The sequence below is a fragment of the Artibeus jamaicensis genome, unplaced genomic scaffold (genome assembly GCF_021234435.1).
Source record: "Artibeus jamaicensis isolate MK-2021 breed Jamaican fruit bat unplaced genomic scaffold, CSHL_Jam_final scaffold_1019, whole genome shotgun sequence".
Taxonomy (NCBI): domain Eukaryota; kingdom Metazoa; phylum Chordata; class Mammalia; order Chiroptera; family Phyllostomidae; genus Artibeus; species Artibeus jamaicensis.
The window spans coordinates 11,054,406-11,080,192 of NW_026522025.1; the positions used below are offsets into that span (position 1 = coordinate 11,054,406).

Here is a 25,787-nt window from a genome sequence, read left to right on the forward strand (position 1 = left end):
TTGAAAAAATGTATTTGGCAAAAATTTATTTGTGACATGGTATATGATATTTATAGTAAAACTTTATTTAACTTGCTGGAAAAATATTTTCTGATGTGGTCAACATCCCACGTTAAGTATATTAAATGATATTTAGAATAAGGCTACAGGTCTTATTTGGCTGCATTTGAAACTCATTTACTTTCCCCCAGTGTGAAAGCAGACTAAAATGGCCATATCTATTAAAATGTCTTATTTGGGGAAATGTACTGCAGAAATTCATACTCTAAATCTAGCTCAATAATTTCTTAATGTAATAGTCTCAATTCCGGATTTTCAAGAAAAGAACTGTTTGTTCTGAAAAGTTTAGGAATACATATACCAGAAAGTAGTGACTAAATCAAATAAGCTCTATAATTTGATATAAAGCTATAAAGTAATGATATCACCAAAGAACCAGTGTGAAAATATTAACTAATGGTTGAGTTTCAAAGACACTGAATCCTGGATATCTTAAAGAATCCCAATAATACATTAAATTCCTTGGAGCCTCATTTAAAGTGAGAAACCCATTTCTACACATATGTGCACAAGTACCTTAGCCTCTTCATGCCTGCTTGTCATCCCACCATCAGAGAAGGCAGGATATTTGGTTAAGCATATGTTTACGAATAAAGACAGGAAAAATCCAACTTTAAAACCAAATATTTTCCTTGTTTAATTCTGGTATCTTATTGGTCCATATGCTGCCTCCTCCTCACAGTATGGTGCCCTCCTCACAGTATGCTACCAAAAATCTTCTAGAGTTTGACTTTCTTTTAAAGCATAAGGATACTATCAAGCCGACCGAATTGATACTGTATGTATGAGAAAGAAGAACAAAACTGATGATGATCACAATATATACTGACACACTTGCTGAAGACATTAGGTGCTCCATAAGTGCTTACCAAATGCTGTTTTGTGACATTTATTATGATAAATTCATCTTTCTCTAACTTAAGAATCCTCATGAGTTAACCACAACCAGTTCAGTATAATTTAACAGAAAACATCTGTGGCACTTTTAAATGCCTAAGGATAGCATTTCACAAACCATGCCTGCTTCTCTGCACACAGAGAAGCAGAGAGGAATATCAAGAAAGTCCTGATACATCATTTGATTACATCAATTTGGTCTTGTCTGAGACCAGTCCCACTCTTCAATTATCTAGGGAGAACCACAACCTTCCTTTTTTCTTTTTGGCTTTAACTAGTTGGGTTTTAGTTTCTATAATTTGGTACCAAGAAAACAATAATTTTAAGTGCCTGTCCAATGCAAAAGAAAATCTTGTTTCTGCCTCCATACGTTCACATGTAAATATCAAATTCCCATCAATATCCAATCATAGTAATTGACCATGTGGCTGTAACTATCAGGAAAAAAACAGTAAGTTTGAGAAATAACCTCAATCCTTAGAGACTCATAATACAAACTATAAAGATTCTGAGAAGTTATCCAGTAAAGAAACCTCTTTAACACAGGTGAACCCACATTTACAAATCATATTTGATCACAGAATCTTTTTTTTTTAATGAAGGTATTATATCTTTCAGAAATCCTAGTTGGTATGGCATAGGTTGGAAAATGCTATTTGGAAACATAGCTATGATCCCTTGGATCTAGCATCTGAAGAAAAATTGAAAAAGCATTCTTAATTGCTTCCTAATACATTTAAAATATACCAGGGAAAGAGCACAGAACTCAAATTTGAATGTAAAGTAGTTCATCACCTAGATTAAAACTAACTTACCTGCATTGAAATAAGAATGAAATCAATTAGGCTCCCAATTCCGCAAAACCCTACGGTGCAAAACTTCAATAAACCTAGAAAAAAATAAAGAAAATCACATATAACCTGGAAAGTCATTTAAATATTAAACTTTTCCATTTCCCAATTAACCATTATATATGAGACAAACTCTTCATATCAAGAATATACACCTGTCAGAATGGCCATCATCAATAAATCAACAAACAACAAGGGCTCGTTAGGATGTGGAGAGAGGGGAATTCTTTTGCACTGTTGTTGGGAATGCAGACTGGTGCAGCCACTGTGGAAAGCAATTTGGAGACACCTCAAAACATTAAAATGGATCTGCCTTTTGACCCAGCAATCCCATGTCTGGGAATACATCTGAAACAACCCAAAACACTAATTTGAAAGAACATAAGCACCCCTATGTTCACTGCAGCATTATTTTCAATAGCCAAGATGTGGAAGCAGCCCAGGTGTCCATCAGTAAATGAGTGGATAAAACAACTATGGAACATTTACACAACGAAATCCTACTCGGCCATAAAAAAGAAGAAAGTTTTACCCTTTGCTACAGTATGGATGGACCCGGAGAACATTATGCTGAGTGAAATAAGCCAGTCAGAGAAAAACAAATACCATATGATTTCACTCATGTGTGGAATCTAATGAACAAACTGAACTAATAAGCAAAAAAGAGACAGACTCCTAGATGGGGAACAGCTGACAGCTAGTTGTGGGACTGGGGGGAGTAAAGGGGTGGAGGGACTGAGCAAAAAGCAAAAAGGACTCATGGACACAGACAATAGTGTGGTGGTTGCTGGGGGAGGGGGAATAAGGGGACTAAATGGTAAAGGGAAAAATATAATAAAGATTATACATATATACTTTAAAAGAATATAAAATTAATACTTAAAAAAAATCTAATCTTCACCCTAAAATATGAGAAAAGTTTGAGGTTCCTTTATACAGAAAAGCCACAACAAAGTTTATTAACTCACTTAGCAAATAAATATTAGGAACTGAAAGAAGAACTCAATGTAATCTTTCAAAATTTCTTAAGAGAAAAGGCATAAGGAAATGAATCTTTAAATCTTAGTACATCAGAATTACAGAACATCCTTTGGTCCTAAAATCCTTATTTATCTATTTAGACTTAAAATATTATGTGATCTAAGTTTCAATATACTTTCACAATAGAAAGTCCAAATAAAGATTGAGAAGGCCCAGAAAAAATAATCAGGAAAAAACATTGATATAGTTAAACTGAAAAATTTTATTAGTAACCCAATTATCTTCAATTTATCCTATACCTTTTTCCCCTAAGCATCTCACATTTATTAGCTCTACAGTCAAAATAACAAATCTGTGTACTGTGCATACACTTCTGTTGTTCCCAACCTTAGAGCTAAGGTACTAAAATAGATGATAACAGAGCACATACAAGATCTAACACAGAAACATGGTAATGAAGTAAGAAGGGGCAGATTGGGGTGGGGGTGGGATGAGTAATCTCTCTTCTATATTTATACTTGACTTGCTTTCCAGACATCCCATTTGAGACACAAAAATGGAATGAAACAAGACTTCGTGAAAGGCCTATTGTAACTATCAAATACATATAGATGCCAGCTAAAAATCACAAGAGTGAATGAGATCACCCTCTGGACACAATTTGGAAATACACAAAAAAAGGTTGAAGTATGTAGGTACATTAGATAATTTTTCCACATATATCAGAATAATGTTATAAGTACTAGGATAATACATGTTGGAAATAATTCAAAACTATTAAAATATAACAATTATATGAAATTATTCTTTTAGTTTTCTTCAAAACACTTATTAGCCACCTAACAGTTTATATTTGGTCACTGTCTCATGCTATCCCCACTAGGGAAGTCTCTTTTATCTCTTTTATTTACTCCTGTGTCTTTATGTGCCTACGGCATTGTTTTGCACATGGAAGATGTTCAGTATTTGTTGAATGAATAAATTTTCTCAGCTTTTCTGTTTCCTAAAGACCCCTAACTTTTTATTCATCACCTTATATAACAATTCCTTTAATTATTTTCTTAGTTTCATTTTCATTAGTCCTGTCTCACTCCAAATGTGAGATATTAACTATGGTCCATCTATGGTATTTCTATAAATTTAAAATAAAAGATGACTTAACTAATGAAGTTGCTAATAATGCTATCTTAAATTTGTTTTAGCTTTCAAATATAAAAATGCTGTATGAAAATAAGATAGGAAGGACACTAAGGATTAAAAACAATAATGAGGCAAAATGAATAAATGTTAGCCCAGTAGCTATTCATGCTACCACTATTTCTACTACTAATCAAGAAATTGAGACAACATAAATCCACATTCCTTATAGTAGCATCATCCAACCTAGTCTCATCTCTTGTAAATTCCTTCTGTGTTACAGCCCCAAAAAACTAACCAAAGTTCTCTTAACGTGCCCTCCCTGCTTTCGTATCTCCTTCACCTGTGTCTGCATTTGTATACTCTCCTGTTCTCCGCCTTGCCTCTTCCTTCTCCCCACTTTCACTGTTCCCAAAATCTAGCTAACCCCTAATAGTATTCTAAAACTTCTAGAAGTCTTCTCTAATACCCCCAGGATAAATTTAATGCCATTCCTAGATGTTCCGCAGCACCTTTCAGTTGCAGCCTAGTACATATCCCACAGTATGATTTACTATGTATTTATTTGTCCGCCCTCCCCTGTGCTTCTGTGAGCAATCTGACATCAGGGCTGTGTCGTCCCATGCCTAGTCAATATGACTACTGAAGGAACAAACTATATCAATAATAAATTCTTATTTATAAATAAACACTAATCAACTTGAACAAAAAGAAGCATACATTCTAAACTGTATTTATTAAAACCAATACTATTACCCCTATAGGTTTCATTATTTTGAGCATCAATACTAGTTTTTTAACAGATGGGATATTTGTGAACTACCAAGAGTAGGCTGACTATTTTTTCCCCCAAATAAAAAGTTTCTTTGTACAAACCCTATTTACTAACTTCTTATTATGGAAAGAAATATCAACATTATATTTTTTTAATTGTTTTAAAGTTCCAAATAAAAGTGTTTCTAATCAAGAAGAATCCATTTTTATCCTAAACCAAAAGATTATGCTACCAAATGACATTAATAAAGCTCATGTTTTGAGTCTACTTTATATTTTAGTAACTTAAAACTTTACATTTTAAAAACACAAACTCAATAAAAAGATTTATATGGATATAAAATAAAAATAACAGAGACTAATTTCATGCATTTAAAATTTTGGTATTTTTTAATTTTATTATAGGTTGAGTCCTGTAAATATTCTTCTGTCTGCATGAATATTTTAGAGAACAAAGATTACTTCATAATCAACTTGCTGTTGCCAAACTGCAAGTGTTCTGTAATGAGCTGGTTGTGTGCGTGTATGTGTGTATGCATGTGTGTGTGCACGCGCACACCTATAAAGGAAAGCTTTCAAATCTTAGAACTAAGTTTAACCTACAAATCCTTTATTTGTCCTATGATATGTAGATATTACATACTAGTCCAAACTGGTAACTTCAAATGTAAAGAAAAAAAAGAAATAATATAACCAAAGATTTTTAAGATACAGGCTTAAAAACATACAACTTTGTTTTCTCATAGGAAAATATTTGTATTTTAAAATAAATACCACTATGCAAAGAGCATCTCTTCTATTAATTGCTCCAAAACAGCTATTACCTTTGAGAATCCATAATTTTGTAATGCTACAGATAGGCAAACAAAATATGCTACTTTTTGCATGTAAAAAACTCACAGACAGCTATTACCACAATTAAAAACAAAAAGACAGAATATTATTAGAAAAATAAAGCTTTGTGGTAGAGGAAAAAATGGCTCCTAGCTAAAGCAGCACTGGTATTGAGGAATAAGTCAATTAAAAGAAGTAAAGCTAGGGATGTCAAGTACAGAACAGGAAATATAGTCAATATTCTTAAAGAACTATGTATGGTGCCAGGTGGGCACTGGGAATACTGGGTGGGGTGGGGAGGAGAACACTCTGTAAAGTGTCTGACTAACAACTATGCTGTATGCCTGCAACTAGCACAACACAATCCTACATGTAAACTGTAATTGAAATTGTTTTAATAAAAAAAATAAAGCTATACATTGTTAAAAAGAAACGAGATCTTCAAATTTACTCAGTTAAATTTTTATTCTTTAACAACATAAAGTCATAGCTGTGGGCTAAAAATAAATTTGAAATATCTAGAAAAAATTCTTCTTAAGGGAATTTTTAGATCTTATCAAATTTTATTCAATCTCACTACTGAAGAAATTTTCTTGCTTAACCCTGAAGTAAAATTTATATAGTGAAATATCATATTGAGCACTGTTACTTTAAAAAAGCAAGTTTCATATCTGTATGATGTACATGATTTATTGTGTCCTTATAAAACTCCAATGATCATAAAAGGTATTAAATTAGTATTTTTCAAAGCTATCTATAAATACAACCACTGATTGTTGTAACCATAAAGATTAAATATTATAATTAAATAGGATTATATACCAGTCAACACTGTGTTATCAAGTTAAGATTTTTTAAAATGAAAGTTAACCATTTAAATTGAAAATATCAAAATTCTTGATTTTGGATTTATAGTTAAAATTAAAATTTAAATAACTAAAAAACATTACAATCTTTTAAACCTACAAAATTATAATCTGACATATTAGATTAGTTGATAAAACATATCAAAAGCCTTAACATTAAGATAGCTTAAATGCAAGTAAGATACAGATAAAAGTATTTGAATGCTTAAAGAGATAAGAGGATTTTCTGTTTAAAGATAATAAATTTGACATATCCACTTAGCAACTCTCACTCCAAAATCCCACTAAAAAAATGGTAAAGGGATTTTTAAAGTCACCAGCCCAACAGAATAAAGGTAATGGAAGGTAAGACAACAGCAACAAAATTTCGGGAGCTGTAAGACAGACTTGATCTTCAGAAAGTTGTATCCTAAGCCAACGGTCAACATGTTTGTTGAATTGAGGAACATCCAAAGGTTGTGCTAATAAAGTTAGTTATTTATAATTTTTTTAAACTTTATACTAAGGTATAAAGTTAAATGTTAAAAATTATATTGGCCAGTTTATAGAATCTCAGACTCAAACTGAAAGATTCTCTTTAATTGAAGCTAATACTTGACTGGAGTAACAGTGACCAAAGAAAGGCAACTCCTGGCAGGAAATTAACATTCACTAACCAAAGGTAACATACAGAATTTTATACAGAGCCTTACACCTGGAGTTCGATTTTGCAGCAAAAAAATTTCACAGTGTACCTATCAACATATTCCTATGTGCTGCATTAGGTCAAAAACATTAACTTACACTATAGGACATGAGAGCTCACTGGACACACATCATAAGATACTAAAAAGTCACTTAATAAGCCAAACATTTTAAAAATATTAAAAAATTTAAATCATCATAGAATAAGCTATTCTAAAGAACAGTGTTTTCTCCTTCCCTCTTAACCTCTTAAAAATTTTTTTTTTAAGTTAGAAATGTTCCATATATATATGATTGTGTCCTCTTAAAGAGAACATAAAAGAAAATGCAAGGCCCTGGCTGGTGTGGTTCAGTGGATTGAGTGCTGACCTGAGAACCAAAGGATCATCGCCAGTTCAATTCTCAATCAGGGTCCATGCCTGGATTGCTGGCCAGATAGGTACCCGGTAGGGGTCACTGGAGAGGCAACCACACATTGATGTTTCTCTCCCTCTTTCCCCTTCCCTTCCCCTCTCTAAACATAAATAAATAAAATCTTTTTTTAAAAAATCCAAGAATGAAGGCAAAAGGCTTTGGCTGTATTCTAATCACATGACATCACCATGTCATTTTACTCTCTCATTACAAACCTAGTTTCTCCACCTGATCACGTGTCCTTCTAGTACTAAAAATGATTCTGACAACTCAGAGGCCTTGTGTGCAAATTATAAATTACAGAAAGGTATGGTCGCTATTACAAATGGCATGAAGGTGTCCTTATACCATCATCAGGCCAGGACTACTGCATTAGTCTCCTATCAGCTTTCTCCACCAGTCTTTCTCTGTCTAAGCCATTTCCCACAATTCCTCCAGAACCATCTTCCTGAATTACACACCTCACCATGATACTCCTCTGCTTACAAACTTTAAAGGGGCCCTTACTGGTGTGGTTGAGCATTATCCCACAAAGCGAAAGGTCTCCATTTCCATTCCTGGTCAGGGCAGATAGCTGGGTCCTTGGTTAGGGGCCCGCAAGGGAGGCAACCAATTCATGTTTCTCTTCTCACATCAATATTTCTCTCCCTCTCATTCTCCCTCCCTTCTTCTCTAAAAACAAATAAATAAAATCTTTAAAAAAAAAAAAAAACCTTTTAAAGCTTCTGCCCTGACTGGTGCAACTCAGTCAGTTGGACATTGTCCTGCAAAGTGAAAGGTCACCAGTTCAATTAATTGCTGGTCAGGGCATATACCTGGGTTGCAGGTTTGGTCCCTGGCTAGAGCGTGAATTAGAGGAAACCGATCCATGTTTCACACATCAGTGTTTCTCTCCCTTTCTTTCTCCCTCCCTTCCCTGCTCTCTAAAAATAAATGAATAAAATCTTAAAAAAAAAAAAAAAAAACATTTAGGGCTTCTGATATTAGATAGAGGGTAAAGTCCAAAGTCCCTAAGCAGAACTCAAAACCTTTTATAATCTGGCCACCAGCTACCTCTGCAGTCACTTCTCACCTCCTGCCATCACTGTCCTTTCTAGATCACGGGCTACAGTGTCCACCCCACTTTCAACGTGCACATGTGCTCCTTCATACCCTGTGGCCTTTGACATGCTATTCCCTACAATGCCCTAAATCTCTGTAATCTATTCACCCTTCACACTCCAAGGATGACAGAACCAGTCCCCTTTCTGTGCTCTCACAGAACTTTGTTACAGTTTTGTAGTAGTACTATATCATAAATTGGCCTACCAACATATTTATTTTCTTTTAACTAATATGAACTGTGATCATCATTATTTCCAGAGCACTTAGTTACTTATTTAATAGGCAGTAAACATTGAATAAATGTTTGTTAACTGAATAAATTCATGTCTCTAGTATTTTTAAACTGTGACTTCTATTTATGACATTGTAACAATGAGCTCCAGGAAAAGATACCAGAAACCTACTTCCCACCAGCCCCACAGTGAAGACTCCCCTTTGATCTCTGGTGGGTAGCAACATGGAAAGAATAAGATTAGCTTTGCTGGCTGGAAAGCAGAACATTCAGAAACTTTACATTTGCTCTGTGAAGGGCTAATATAGAAGCAGAGTACTACAGTAAATAAAGCATGATCTCTTGAGCCAGGAAATTGGGGTTCAAATTCAGGTCACTAAACTGAATGTCCTTGGGTAAATCTCTTAATCTCATGACAATTTCCCCATCCATAAAATAAGAATGATAGCAACAAATACATCACAGAATAAAGCAAGGCCTCTAGAGTCAGTAAATCCCTTAACCTCTCTGGTGACAATTTCCCTACCTGTTAAGGAAGATTTAAAGATGATGATAAACTCTGGGAGTTGTAAGGCTTAAATAAAGGCATGTGAATGCACTGCTTAAAAAGCTATTGTCAAATGTAGATAGTTGTCATAAGCTTTAGTAAATAGCTATGGTAAAATGTGAAGATTACAGCTAGGACAAAGGCACAGGGAGGGATGCTAAGGGTAATAAAAGTAGGGCTCCACATCCGCTTAGGCTGGCTGCCACATTCTAACCCCAACTTCTCATGAAAGAAGTTGTTTCAATTCCCAAGCCAACTCTGAGAGAAGTTCAGATAGAATGTTTTTTGAAGAGATAAGGAGACATATGCATTTACCCATAAAATATTTATTGAGCATCCACTGTGTATCCAGCAGTAGCAAAGACAGCTCAGGTCCACTGTCCTTAGTGACTACATTATCTGAGTACGTGTTCTCATAAAGATGAAAACTCAGGAAAAGTCCGTATTTCTTATCCAAGCTGAAGTGTGTAGCTAACTGATAGCTCTATACTCACAGAAGAGGGTTAACTATTCCACCCTAAGAATATGGAACTTATAACTATTAATAGTATGCAAAGATTTAATTGATAAGAATAAGTACATTGACCTATTCTTATAGGTAACACAAACAACACAAAGCTTCTTTGTGTTAAGCAACACAAAGTTTCACGACAATTTCTTTTTCAATGAAATGTACTCACCCAAGGCAGGGTATCCAAGGTAAAATCGATCTGCTCCCAACCATCCAAGAAAGAGAGACAGTGCAACAGCCACTTTATACGAATAGCCATTTCTGCACAAAATTAGAACCTGAGTGTCACCTTCATACATTTCCAACATGTTATGCTTTAGAAAACAAAACTGTTAAATATTATTTATTTGTTCATTGGTGCATTCATCCATCCATTCATTCAATTAATACTTTTTGGGCAGCTACTGCACATCAGGCACTATTCTAAGCTACTGGAATATTTTAATGAACAATAGACAAAAAGATCCCTGCCCCTAAAAAGCTTATACTTTTGTGGTAGCAAGCAATAAAACATATTTAAAAAGAAAATCATGTATTAGAATAAGAAAGCAATAAATGCTATGAAAAAAAGAAGTGGAACAGGGTGTGTCGGGAATCCAGAATGTTAGGGATACAAACAGGAGCCATTTAAATGGGGTGATAAGAGGACTCATTGAGAAGGTGACATCTGAGTAAAGACCTTTGCAAGGTGAGTCAGCTATGTCATGTGTTAGGGAAGAGCGTCCAGACGACATAACAAGGAGCTGTTACAAAGGAGCACACCTGACGTGTTTGAAGCCTGTTAAGGAGGCCAGTGCGGCAGGAGTGGAGGGAGAGAAAGGAAGAGTAAGAGACAAGGTCAGAGAGGTAACAGGGCAAAGAGGGCAGCTCATACAGGACCTTGAATACCACTGTAAAGACTCTGCCTTTTACCTTGAGAGATAATGGGAAACTACTGCAGCATATTTTTAATTGAATCAATTGGTGTGATACAGGTTAATAAGATTTTAAGCATAGGTGTGATATGATCTGATTTAGATTTTAAGATAATCACTAACGGCTGTCCTGAAAACAGACTGCAGGGGAGAAATTGTCACAATAACATTCTATAACAAATCACCCCCAAACTCAGTGCCTTACAAAAATAAGTAATTATGCTCACACTGGCAGGTTGCAATTGGCTATGGTTCAGCTCAGCTAGGCTGGGTTCATCTGGGAAATGGTGCTTTAAGCTGAAGTTTGGCTGAGTCTGTATCTAGGCTGCAGATTCAGTTCAAATCAGTTCCACTTAAGTTGTTCTTGGGCACAGCCTGAAGGTGCTGCATTTCTTGGGGCAAGTTCTTTCCAGGACATATCACCAAAGTACAAGAAGAAAGCTAACCCTCACTAGCATATTTAAGACTCTACATATTTCATACATGCTAACATTATACAGACCAAATCAAATCACATGGCGAAGCTCAAAATCAATGCAATGGAAAGTATACACTGCCCAGTTAAGAGGGACTTGAGAGGGATGAATTTGCTGAAAAAATTCAAACTACCACAGGGAAAAAATGAGTTTGAAGACTATTACAATAATCCACATGAGAAGTGATGGTGTCTTGACTTGGAGTAATAGTAAAGGAAATAGAGAGAAGTGACCAGATTCAGACATATTCTGAAGTACAGCCAAATGGATTTCCTGATGTATTAGATTTAGGGTATGAAAAAAAAACAACAGTAAAGATAATGCTAAGAATTTTATCCTGAGCAACTAGAGGGATAATGCTAGCATTAACTGAATTGAGGAAAGCTGAGGATGGACTAGACCTTGGAAGGATGGTCAGGATTTAAGTTTTGGACATGTGAGTTTGACATGTTTATCAGACATTCAAGTACAGATGTCCAATAGATAGCTGGATTTACAAGTCTGTGCTTAGGGAGAGAAGTCTGGGCTGGAGATATAAATTAGAGTTACAAGCATATAGGAAGTATTTAAAGCCATAAAATTGCCATGAGTACAGACAGATAAAGTCACAGACTGAGCTGTGAGGTACTCTAATATTAAGAGATAAAAAGAGAGAGAGAGACAAAGCAGGAGACTGGACAGGAGCAAACAGTGAGGAAGAAGAGTATGGCATCGTGGAAGTCAAATGAAGGCAGTGTATTAAGAAAACAGTGATCAACTGTGTCATTGTGACTGCTGGATCACGTAAGATAATGGTTGAGAATTTGCCACTACATTTAACCAAGGGGAGATCATCAGTGACTTCAGCAAGGGCAATTCTGGTGACAAAACGAGGGCAAAAGATAGAATAGAGTAGGCTTAAGAAAGGTTGCAAGGAAAAAAATTAAAGAAAAGACATATTAGATAATTCTTTTAAGGAGTTTTGCTGCAAAGGGTAGTAAAGAAATAGAAAGGTAGCCCTGGCCTGCGTGGCTCAGTGGATTGAGCACCAGCCTGTGAACCAAAGGGTCACCAGTTCGATTCCCAGTCAGGGCACATGCCTGGGTTGCGGACCAGGTCCCCAGTTGGGCGTGCTCAAGGGACAACCACACATTGATATTTCTCTCTCTCTGTCCCTCTTTTCCCCTCTCTCTAAAAACAAGTAAAATCTTTAAAAAAAAAAAAAAAGGCATAGAAATGTAGCTGAAGTTATTTTAAAGTCAAATTTGATGTCAGTCTCCTGCTTACGATCCTGTTTTTTGCACTGCACTCACAATGAGGACATTTTCGTGGAGTTGGGGAGATGGTAAACGGCCTAGAGATCCTGTTTGGGCATGCACTGTTACAAGGACATCAGATTCTCTGCTGAGGGCAATGCTGCCCCACTGACATTAGAATGGGACATCGACTACAAGTAGAGAAGTAAACTAGGGGGCTTTGTAGAAACTTAATCTATAACCTACTGGACAGTAGCAGTGGAAGAGAAAAGTGAACAAAATTGGGAAACATTAAGAAGGCAGAAACAACCAAGTTAAATGTGGGGAGTGAGGAGATAGGAGAAGTAGAGAATGATTCCAAAATTTATGCTTAAAAAACTGGGTATCACAGGTGCCACTGAAAAGAGAAACTAAAGGAAAAATGACAGATTCAGTTTGGGATCTTAATGTATAGAAAGATGGTAAGAAATGTCAAAAGGGTAGATGAATTAAATGAGAAAAGGACCATGGATATAATCTGGGAGATACCAGGATTTTAGGAAGGAGAAAAGGAATCAAAGGAAACAAAAGGATGTTTTATACTAGAAGTTAAGGAAGGGAAGTATTTTAAAAGAAGGGAGTGCCAAATGCTGTGGAAAGATCAAGAATGAACTACATATACACATTTGATATACAATAAAGATCGCTGATAAATTTCAGCATGGCCAAAAGCCATGACGCATTCAACAGAAAAATTCATAAAAGAGAAAAAAGAAACAAGCCTTTAAAAAAGCTTGGCTGAGAAGGAAAATAAAATTAGAAAAGCAATTATCTATATAAATAAGTCATCATAACAAGTAATCTGAAAACTGTTAGTATAGAAGAGACTGTCTAATTATTCACCAAACCATATCTCTTCTTCTCAGGGACATACAGCTAAACTACATGATCTAGCCCATCTTACAGTTAAGTACAGGCATAACTGAGTTTTGTTCAACGAAATTCAGTTATGGACAGAAATGATATATACCATTCCCAGGTCTGGCCCATAAAACACTCCTACGAGGGGTATCCTTTCCTCTTTCCCAGCTGCTGGCTGAATGGAAAGAACCCTAAGGACTAGACAGAGGAAACAAGATGAAGGAGCAAGGCCCCTACGTGACTATAGGGAACAGCCATCACTTCTTCCTCACCCAGACCTCCAACCCAACACAAATTGGACAGTGATGTGAGTGAGAAATAACTTTTACTGTGTTAGGCTACTGAAACTCTAAAGTCATTTGTTACAGCAGTTAGTCTGTTCCAACTAATGTAAATAGGTGTGTGGCTTAGCAATCAATCAGATTTGCTAAGTCATGGTTACCAGACTTCAGTGGCTGAAGAATGTATAACGTAATGGCTATGTCTGCAATATTAAGATGGAGTTTTAATCAAGTATCAATATTATACACACAAGAAAAACAGGTAAACTAGAAATGACACTCAAAGAATGAGAATTTGTCAGTAGCTAGCCAGTAGCTTGCTCTTTGATAGGTATGTAACTGGATATTCTGATAAAGGAAAATGATATATCATGTTATCCTCATTTTATGACTTATTATAATTATCCCTCCATCTAACTCCCTTGTTTTGACTCAATGCTTATCAAGCAAACTCTATTTTGGAACTTTAACATTTACTACAGAAGGGTAATAAATTGGCCAGGAGACCTGAGATAGCTGGTTTCCTTGACAGTTATAATTCTTATCATAATTGATACCAGTGTCTTGTGAGCTTAGTGCAGCTCAGTCAAAACCTAATCTACCCAAAGGCAATGAAAAAAAATCAGAGTTAACTCGGAAATTAATTAATAGATCACTGTGTTGTTACCATTACAGGTAATTTGAACCTGTAATGTCCAACCTGAGTAGCTAGCTGTTCTCAACAGATAATATTCTTAGTTACTGTATTTATAACCTATGATATCTTAGACCAGAACTTAATAAATTAACATTTGAAATGTTTAAGGTAGAAATATCAATCTGTAAATTTCAAAATTAGCTAAGCCATTTCTAAATACTTTGGAAATAATTTCTTTTAACAGTTTTTACCTTACTAACGAGAAGTCTTAGAACTCAAGAATTCTAAACAATTGACTTAGGATTACACAGCAAGATAGAACCTAAAGCCCCTCAAAAAGGACTCTAATGGTAATTTCTAAGAATTCTAATAAAACTTGTAGAAATAGTCAAACAATTAATTAACAATAGTCAAATAATTAATTCTGGATATAACTTCAAATAGATATCATCAAATAAATGCAACAATGTACAGTAAAAAGGTAAAAATATAGTGCCAGCAATTAATAAAAGTAGGTAAAACTAAATTAAGTTTTTAGTACAAAGCAGAATTGTAAGAATAAAATGTTTGCCCTGACTGGTGTAGCTCAGTGGATTGAGCGCGGGCCTGTAAACCAGAGGATCACGGTTCAATTCCCAGTCAGGGCACATGCTTGGGTTGCAGGCCAGTCCCCAGCAGGGGATGCACGAGAGGCAACCATACATTGATATTTCTATCCTTATCTCCTTCTCTTCCCCTCTAAAGATAAATAAATAAAATCTTTAAAAAAAAACCCAGAACTTAAAAAAAAAAAGAATAAAATGTTACCTTTACTGTAGCAAAATTAAAACCAAACTTAAAAGTTCTTTAAACAAAGAATGTACCTAACAAAAGTCACTTGTCTTAATATTTCAAACTAACTTTTGAATTCTGTTTTATATGACCATCATTCATGTCTATTACAAAAAAAAAATGAAACCAAGTTTCAAAATGCCTCATATGCAAATGATTTAATAGTTAGCATTCTTTTAAAACTACAGGTACACGATCCCCTATTTGAACTCTAGAAATGCCTCAAACTTAGAAAGCAGACTTTTTCCCGTAACTCATTTGGGTAGCCTAAATGACTCAACTGACATGACACAAAACCAGTCTTTATTTATCCCACATAATGAACTATAGAGCTTTACCTGGTTGATAAATCACATTTATAAAAAATATATATATACACACTTAAAGTAGAGGTTTTCTGATTCAAACAAAAAGCTAAGAGCTATATTAGTGCAAAATTTTCCTTATAAATTAAATCTATCCCTTCACTCCATGTAATCAAGACACAATGTAGAAGGTAATCTGAAAATTTAGCTTCAGTAATGTACTTACACATTTCGGCAAGATATGGGCTTGAGAAAACCAACTTCATTTCCAGTAAAATGTGTTTCATTGCCACTGAAATCCTTACAAGTTATGTTAGGTGCTGGAAAACATGGAACTAAAGGCAAAAAAAAGCAAGAAACAATTTTCTTCCTGTAAAGAAGGTACTTTTTTTAAGACTAGCAAAGCACACAAGAAAATGTAACATGTAACAAACCATCTCCCAATATAACACCTGAAATGAGATTTTAATTTAGACAGGAAAAGCTGTATTATCAATAGACAGATAATAGATATAGAAATAAATTTACTGACTTTTTTAAATGAATTACCTTGTCCCTTAGGTTTTATCTCTTGAAAATCTTTCATTTTAGGTCATAGTTTTGACTAAAGTTACATAGTAAACAACTCAAAACTGAGATAAGCTAATGTCTGAAATGCTAGTATATATTCTATATTATAAACTAAAAGGAAATCAGTATGCTCTATTTCAATGACTGGGGCACTTTTACTCCCTGGGGGTATTTGACAATGTATAGAGACATTTTTGATTGTCACAACTGGGGAGCTGCTACCAACATCTGGTGGGTAGAGGCCAGAAATACTCCTAAACATACTGCAAGGCACAGAACACCCTCCTCACAAAAGCAAATTATCTAGTCTGAAACTACAGTATTGAGGTTGAGAAACTCCACTCCAGAACAGTGGTCTTCTAAGAATTTTGCTCATACGCTCTCTAAAATAACTTTCTTTAAAAACTAAGTACTCCTTCACACATCTTTGGCACCTAAAATTTTTATTATAGATTTCGATGACTGGAAATATGTAATTTCCAGTATATTATAAATGCTGCCATTAAAATTTAAGTATTACAGCACTACTTAAAATGGCATCTAAATACCATAGCAACTTAATAGCCATCATGATCCAAGAAAATAGATATGAAAGAGCTCTTCTTTAAAATTCAAAAATTTTACATTACTTTTAAGAAAAAGTACACATTCAAAAGCTGAGAACCTGGAAATTGAATCCTTTAAATATACCTTGTATGGACTGGATTGTGTCCTCTCAAAAAGTTAAACTTAAGTCTTAACCCTCAGTACCTGAGAATGTGAGCTTACCTGAAAATAGGATCTTAACGATGTAACCAAGTTAAGAAGAGGTGGTTAGGGTGGGCCCTAATCCATTAAGATTGGTATCCTTATAAAACAAAAAACACAAAAAAAGAGAAACTGGCCATAGACAGAAGAAGGTGGTGATGTGAAGAGTTATAGGGAGAATGCCAGGTGAAGACAAGAGGTTAATCTGATATGGTTGCAAGCCAGGGAAGCCAAGGACTGATGGCCACTACCAACAGCTCAGAAAAGGAAAGGAAAAATTCTACCCAGTTTAAGAGTGAATTGCCCCTGTCAACACCTGGATTTCAGACTTGTAGGCTCCAGAACTGAGACAGTAAATGTCTGTTGCTATAGGCCATCCAGTCTGTAACACTCTGCTATGGCAGCCTTAAGAAACTAACTCAACATCTATCCCTGTTACCTCGGAAAACTCTGGTTACTTGAAAGAGTACCTGTACTCCAGCTTGAAGACTGAGGTAAGGCATTAGGCACGTAAGGGAGGAAGAGAGATATCTGGTTCAAAAAGGGTTTTTTGTTTTTGTTTTTGTTTTTGTTTTTTTGCCTTGATGAAAACCATTCCACCCCCACAAAGAGTGACCTACAAGAATATCTATACATAAACAAGTTCTTCCTCAAAAAGCATCTTTAAAAAGTCCTGGATTGAAGAACTGTGCCAGAAAACAATTCTATTAATAAATTTTGGATAATTTTCTTCTAAATGTATTACCTTGCACTTGCTCAGTTTGAAGCTATCACTTTCTTATAACCTTGTTAAATCTTCCCGCGCACAATCTAAAATCAGATCTTAAATACTTGCAATACAAAATACTGTAATTATGATTCCAGTTAAGGTTATTGTCCAATACACCTTGCCTAAAAGAAGTGCATTGTTTTTGATAATAATAAAATTTCTGTACAAAACTTTAAAAATCAAATGTTTACTACTGAATTATAAAAATGCATTATAAAGATATTAAAAACTAAGACATCATACCTTTATTTTTCAATACTATTATTAAAACTTTCATATTTTGACAAATTTTAGTTTTCAATGATATATTTTATCAATTCTACTACAATATTATTTGTATTCAGTATGAGACACTTTGTATTCAATATGAGATGATGAAAGAGAAAAGTGCCCAAGGCTCAGGAAGACACAAACAGTAGAAAGATACAAACAGTAGAAAGAGGTGTCAGAGTGAAGTGGAAACCACAGTGATACAATGATTCCAGACAAATTTGATAGAAGTATGAGCTAATTATTTCAAGGGATGAAAGGTAGGTAGTTTACAGAGTTAGGATGAGCAGCTACTCTAAGTATATAGAGAAATGACATGAAAATACAACAAAAAGAACCACTAAGGCTGATCAGATTTGTTTGACTTGATAGAGAACTCCAAAAAGCAGAACTTTAGAAGTGGACAAATCTGGGTTTAAGTCCAAACTCTGTCACTCAACTAGTACATATGCTTCCTCAGGCAGATTACAAAAACTCTTAACCTTGTTTTGTAATCAGGGAAATGAGGATAATACCCTTGTAATGGTAATAGGCATGTATAGTGTGTAAAGCATGGTGCCTGATTAGAGAAAGTATTCAACAAGTGTTAGGTTCTTCACTCTAGGAAATTAGAGAACTTCATCATTAAGAAAAATAAGTGAATGGCCCTGGCTGGTGTAGCTCAATGGATTGAGCGTGGGCCTGCAAAACAAAAAGTTACGGGTTTGATTCCCAGTCAGGGCACATGCCTGGGTTGCAGGCTGAGTCCCCAGTGGGGGGCACACAAGAAGCAACCAAACATTTGTTTCTCTCCCTCTTTTTCTCCTTCCCTTGTTCTTTCTTTAAAGAATAAATAAATAAAATATTTTTTTAAAAAGAAAGAAAAATAAGAGAATGAACCTGACATGAGAAATAAATCTACCATTGTGAGTGGCTATAAAATATATGGAAGAGTTTGTGAAATGAAATTAATCAACTCAACAGAAGGTCAACAACCCTAGTTTATCCATTTCTATACACTTTATAATAATTTCATTTGACCCTTGTTTAAAAAAAAACCTGTGAAGCAGGCAGAACAATTAATATGTTCCTTTTAAAAAGAAGAAAACAGAGGAAGTTCTAAGAAACTGAGTTGATGTAGTCTCATAAGTAGATATTTATAAGTCCTAGATTAACATTCATTATTCTTAATCTATACTCTTTCAATGATACCATAATTCCATGCCTGCAATGATTTCAGGAACAGCAAAAATAAATCAATATAAGGTTAAAGAAGCCAGTTACCAATAAATGTTAGTAGACAAAATTAGGCAACATGCTATATGCCTGAAAACTATTCAATTTTCAGTTTTCTTGCAAAAAGTTTGGCTCTGACCAATGTCTAGAATTTAAATGGCATTAATTTAAGCCAATAAGTACACAGTATTTCTCAATTATAAAAAGCAGCACTGTCCCTGGCTGGGTGGGGGTCAGTTGGTTAGAGCACTGTCATCCTGATGCACTGAGGTTTTGGGTTCGATTCCCAGACAGGGCACGTACAAGAATCAACCAATGAATGCATGAATTGAGGGAACAACAAATTGATGTTTCTCTCTCTTTCTCCTCCTTCCTCTCTAAAATGAATTTTTAAAAATATTTTTAAAGCAGGAATGTTTTTAAATGCAAAAAGAAAAAAACTAACGTAGAAATAAAGTAATGAAGTCTTATAACAGTAAAAAGGGCCAACTTAGGGAGTAAGTAGGTAGTTTGAGATTCTACTCCAGTTCACATCATGCTTCTGAGTAGAACTTGTGATCCGTCAAATAAAAGAATTGGCATGATCTCTGTAACAGGTTATACTGTGTATCAACCAGATAATTAAATGTGTCACTCTAGAACTTGGGTGAAAGCAAATAATAAAGTTAGCAAAAGCCAATCCTATCTTCATATTTCCAGCATTAAAAGATAGCTATCCTTTGGAAGTGCTGGAGTTGGGAAATCATCATTTTGCAACTATCATATTAAAAAATTGTTTAGGCCAGAATTATCATGGATACTAAGTCCAGGGGAAATTTTTGATGAGGAGCAGGATATTTGCATGGGTGTAATGAGTCTCCTCAACGACTGTGTATTCGTAGAAAAAGAAAAAAATATTAACGATACAGTGGGGAAATCTGAGTGATCAACACTGAACAATTAACATTCACTCATGAGAGGCAGATGGATATCATGTGTCTCAGACATGAGATGCGGAGGACACACCATCACTTACGTAATTTTCCAGCCTGAAATGTATAATCTAAATCTAATCATAATGAAATATTAGGCAATCCCAAATGAGGAACATTCTATTAAAATAAAAGAGACTGTAGTCTTCAAACATGTGTGTCATTAAAGACAAAGCTATGTAAATGTTCCAGCTTAAAGATGACTAAAGGCAAAATCTGATCTTAGGATCCTGTACTGGGGGAAAATGCTATAAAGGCATTATAGCATTAGGCCATTTGTTAAAGTTAGAATATGGATAGGAAAGTAAGGATATTAATATAAAACTTACTGAAATGTACAACTGAACTGTGGTTAGGAGAATATCTCCATCCTTAGGAAACACACAAATGTATTTAGGGAAAATATGTATATGTACATATATACCATACACATACACAAATTCAGAGTTTGCATGAGTACATAATGATAAAGAAAAAGAATGGGTTCGCTACTGGTAGATCTGGGTGAAGGGTGTTTGTACTACTCTGATTCTTGCAACTTTTCTGTAGCTTGAAATTATCTCCAAATAAAAAGTTTAAAAACAATACTCTTCATGTGATGAACTCATGCTCTCAGAAGTTCAGATATCTCCATGAAATGGAGATAAGCAATCTATCAGACACAGAGTTCAAAACACTGTTTATAAGGATAATTGAGGAACTTAGTGAAGACCTCAGCAGCATAAAAAAAACCCAGTCAGAAATGAAGGATACACTAATTGAAGTAACAAACAATTTACACAAAAACAACAGTCCAGTGGATGAAGTCAAGAATCAAATCAATGATTTGGAACACAAAGAAGCAAAAAACAACCATACGGAACAGTGAGAAGAAAAAGAACCCCCAAAAATGAGAGGATAGTATAAACGGCCTCTGGGACAACTTCAAGAGGTCCAATGTTCACATCATAGGGGTGCCAGAAGTAAAAGAGAGAGAGCAATAAATTAGAAACCTATCTGAAAAAAACACTGAAAGAAAACTTCCCTAATATGGTGAAGAAAATAGACATGCAAGTCCAGGAAGCACAGAGAGTCTCAATTATGATGGGTGCAAGAAGGCCCACTCCAAGACACATCATAATTAAAAGGCCAAATGTTAAAGATTAAGAAAGACTCTTGAAAGTAGCAAAAGGAAAGAAGTTAGGTACCAGATGGTTGCCAGATAGAAGCGGGGAGAGGAGAATGGGTGAAGAGGTGAAGGAATCACGAAGTACAAATAGGTAATTACAGAATAGCCATGGGGATGTCAAGTACGGTATAGGAAATGGAATAGCCAAAGAACATATATGTGTGACCCATGGATATGAACAATGGTGGGAGGATTGCCTGGGGGGGAGTAGAGAGCATGGGGTAGAAGGGGGCTAAGGAGGAAAAATCAGGACAACTGTAATAGCATAATCAATGAAATATAATTTAAAAAAAGGAAACTTCATGTTTCACAGGTCATTTTGATGTCCTCTCTGCTCAGGACTTAGAAGTGATTCACCATGGCCACTCCAGTAGCCTTTGCATGTTTTAAGAGCAATTAAAAAAGACTTCCTGTGGACCTAGCTTCATGAATATTGGACTGAGATGGCAGAACCTATCCCAGCTTTTGGCTGGACTCCTTTGTATCATGAACAAATTGTATATCCACATGCAGAAGTCCTGCGATGCATATTTGTCTCGGAAACTTTTTCTTTTTAAAATTATGATAATGATATAAAGCCACTTACTTATTAATCTACAACAGACACTGAACTGGAGAGCACAGCTCTTTGGGGGCACAAGCTACTCTTGTCATTATATAATTTCCTTAAAAATTCTCAGACCTGCCAAGAACTTTGTAGGATAGAAAATGCTTTTTTGAGATAGCTGACTGCCTGCTTCCTAGATTAGATACCTGAATCAAAACAGTATTCACAGATTTATAACATCTTTTATATCAATGGTTGAATATTTGAATGCTGATTCTTCTTCATGAGAGTTAACTTTATTCTCTGTATTCCAAAAGCATGATATAGGTAATAGGTAACAGTCAAATATATAAAACAAGCAAATCAGAGTGTACTTGTAAATTAACTTAAAGAGTAGGTGATTCCTTGCAAAATTCCTTTACGTTTAGTACATATAAATTAAATAAATGTATACATGTTAAGCAATGTATACTATATAAATCATATATATATATATATATATAACCTATAACATATAACAAAATATCAATTATAAAAATTTAACACAACTTACTTTCAAATATCTCTGCTAACTAGAATCAGGCTAACAGTGTGACAAAATATAAAAATATAACAAGATAAAAAGATGTGTTTTTAACAAAAATAACTCATTTAATCTCATTTACATATTAATCTGTTTTACAGCTTTCATTCACAAAAATAAAAATTATTGGCTTATTTCATCTCTAATATATTAAAAAATCAGTATGTATTCAATAGGTGCTCTTTTCTCAAAATAATCCTATGTAATTAACAGCATTATGTATCATGCCAATAAGAAAGTCATATAGCTCCAATATAAATCTACCTGCCTCCCTTCCAACATATACCCTTTCGCTTTTCAGGACGATGCCCAACCAACATAACCACACCAGTCAGGGTATAGCCTTTTAGAAGAAAAAAAACTAAACAAAAAATTATTAATTTTTATCAGGCATTTCACATATTTTAGAATAACAGGAGCACCCCCAAATCATTAGGCTGTGGGTTTGCTATCTATTATCAAAATATCTGTAAGAAAATACTGATACAAAATAAATAAAATAAAATACTGATACATATTTAAAATCCTTACTGTACTGTTTTCATACTTAAGATGTAACTACGTATATCTCACAAGTGCATAATGTGGGTGATGTAGCTGTTCAATGCACCTTATTGGACTAACAGTCTCATTTCAAGTTTTTTACAAGTAATTAAAAATCAACTAAAGAAGAACCTTTGCATAACATAGATTGGTAAATAAGGGCATCAAGACAGTTATATAAATTGATTCCAAAAGTTTTTTAAAAATAATGACAACATAAAACTTCCCAGTTTATACAATTAAAGAGAGTAAGATTTTTTAAATCCCTTAGCCAGTTCTCCCATTTTAAGTTGTTCTGGAAATTGAATAATAATGTTATAATTCAAGAAAAACACATTAATTAATTACTTATAGTGATCATACACTGATCTGTGAAATCATGTTTTAAAATTATTTTTAAAGGCATGTTTTTGGAATTCTTACCATGAGCTGTGTAGTTTGTACAGTTAACTGGTTCTTGTGTAGCATCATTTATTTTGGGATCTTTACAAATATATTTAAGAAAAGTTAAGGAAACATGAACTCTATTGCAACACAAAACATAGCATCTGTTTAATACCTCCTATACACTCACATTTATACTCACATGTAAAGAGAGGCTGTTAACTTATCCAGGTCAAAAAAACACAAGCACAAACTATCAACGTCACTAAATAATACCTGAACCTTAATTTATTACAGGAAGTGTATTAACTCTAGCAAAGAATGCCATCCTTAAAGAACATCAGTGAGAGTTTAAGCACAATGGAAAAATGAAAATAAAAAATGTTTACCAAATTATCGTAAGAGAGCTTTAGGGTTAAAAAAATCAGTTTTGAGATTTCACTAAATTCTTGGGGCCCCGAGGATTGCCATATACATAATTTCATGTAATATGAATAACCCTGTGAGTTAGATACTATTATGCCCACATTACAGAAGCACAAACTGAGGCTCAAAAGTTTGAGTGACTTATCCAAAGTGATATAAGTGATAGGTTGTAAAGCCCATCAGACTGCAGGGAAGATGGTGTTTTAGGTGGGTCTACATAGTCTCTTCCCAACAGGGTTTTAAGCTTGTGGAAACACATGTAATAATTATCTTCTTATAGATGTTCAAACACTTGAGTGTTTTTCTGCTTCCTAAATATTTTATTGACACTATAATGAGATAAGTAAGGTATTTACAGATGTCTGTGAAGATAGAGTCCAGCACCTGTGTAAGATGTAACAGCTATTTTCCAGTTATCATGACCTCAGAGTCCTACATGCTCAGCCACTGCTCTTTAGGATTCACACTGCCCACTGTCTTGGAGAGAACCAACAAGAAAAATCAACGGACTAGATGAACTTAAAATCCAACTCCAAGCAAAATGGTACTCAACAAGTTAGAGCTATTCTGGAAAACAAAAAAAAAAATAACCACTGTCTTTCAATTTACATAAAAATACTATAGGATTTTCTTAATTTTAAGATTTTTTCCCTCACAGAATCTTGCCTGTATCTCTGGCTTCCATTATTAACTTTTCTGTTATACAATTTGTGTAAAACTATCTAATTTAGTACAAAGTCGTGTATTTTAATTTGAATGCAACTGCATTTCATATTGTCCCTCAGTCTATCAGAACTGTTCAAATGAATAGATCCGCTCAAACCCTTTAGCCTTAGTTTTCTCTTCCGCAAACAGTTAACACATGTAGTATCTACTCTGCGTTAGGCATTACCCTAAGTGATTCACCTGCAGTACTAATTTATCGCAACAGACCTTTAAGTTGGTTCCAGTGTTCTCTGTATTTTTAATCATGGCAAAACCAAGCTCAAATAATTTGCCCATCATTACAAAATGGAACAGGAATTTGCCCCGACGGTCTGGCATCTCACGGAATTTGAAAATGATATACAGTAATACATGTAAAGTTAATGATAAATGGACAACCTACACTGGCTTTACCACTATCAGTTACTACAAGTCAGCAAACTTCCAGGGTAGAGCTGTCAATGTTTTTGTTACTAGTGCTAGATCAGGACCTTGCATACTTCAGGATCTACGTGTTTGGTGAACAAATAAACCCCCAGTTAAAACAAAAAGAAAAAAAGTAGAGCAGAAGAGGAAGCGCAAACCATCGTGAAATCCCAAGGAAATTCCAAAGGGTGGCCTGTATGTAACATCCCTAATCTCTCCTCACCTCCCAGGGTCCCTTGGTCATTAGAGGCCACAGGTCACCGTTTCTTTCAATGCAACCCTAGCCCGCATAGAAGGCCACGACCCACTCGCAACCCGAAATCTACCTCGCCCCGAGGGCAAGAGCCTCACAGAGGATATTGTCCCACTTTGAGGTCCTCGCACTTAAACGTCTCCTCGCCCCCGGCGGCGGCAGCTCCCCAGGGTCCCGTGGTGACTGACACGAACCACAGGAAACCCAGAAGCTGGACAACAACTGTTTCAGGAGACGCCTGACTTAAAGGCCAGGCAGCCGCCATGCTGGGGACCCGCGCGTCCCCAACACTTTCCGGTTCCGCCTTCGCCGTGCGCCGGTGGGAGAGGGGCGGAGGGAGGCAGGCTCTTAAAGGGACCTTGCAACCGCTGCGCGCAGGTTGTAGATCCTGACAGCCAGCTCAATCAGCTAGGGGATCCTTGGCCGGTTTTACAGACCGGAAAAAGAAGACTTTCTTCAAGAATCAGCTGCCTTCCATCCATCCCAATGTTCACTCCCGAGCCAGCTCTGCTGTGACTTTTCTGTCTGCAAAAGTGCCAGCGGCACCCGGCGATTTTATAAAGGCTTTACAAACATTATCTCCGTTAGTCGTGGCACGATTTCGGTTTGTAGAAAACGAACCTGGCTCAAAGACGCCTAATAAGTATGTTGACCTTATTACTGAGTTGGAGTAACAAAGGTGTTTGTCCGATTTCAGAATCTGTGCTCTTAGTGTTGTAATATAATGGTCCCCCTGTTA

The 25,787-nt window shown here is 35.3% G+C and overlaps 1 protein-coding gene across 1 annotated transcript in view; it reads right to left on the bottom strand.

The window, feature by feature from the left end:
• The window catches only part of TM2D1 (TM2 domain containing 1), a 35,425-nt gene extending 10,085 nt beyond the window's left edge, over positions 1-25,340 (bottom strand). Inside the window, exons 1-5 of the mRNA XM_053655562.1 lie at positions 25,152-25,340; positions 23,278-23,347; positions 15,698-15,806; positions 10,062-10,153; positions 1,773-1,846 (exon numbers count right to left, since the gene is read on the bottom strand). Coding sequence (XP_053511537.1) covers positions 1,773-1,846; positions 10,062-10,153; positions 15,698-15,806; positions 23,278-23,347; positions 25,152-25,313 — 507 coding nt within the window. The 5' untranslated portion in view covers positions 25,314-25,340. The remainder of the gene's footprint in view (positions 1-1,772; positions 1,847-10,061; positions 10,154-15,697; positions 15,807-23,277; positions 23,348-25,151) is intronic.
• Between the last annotated feature and the right edge of the window lie 447 nt (positions 25,341-25,787).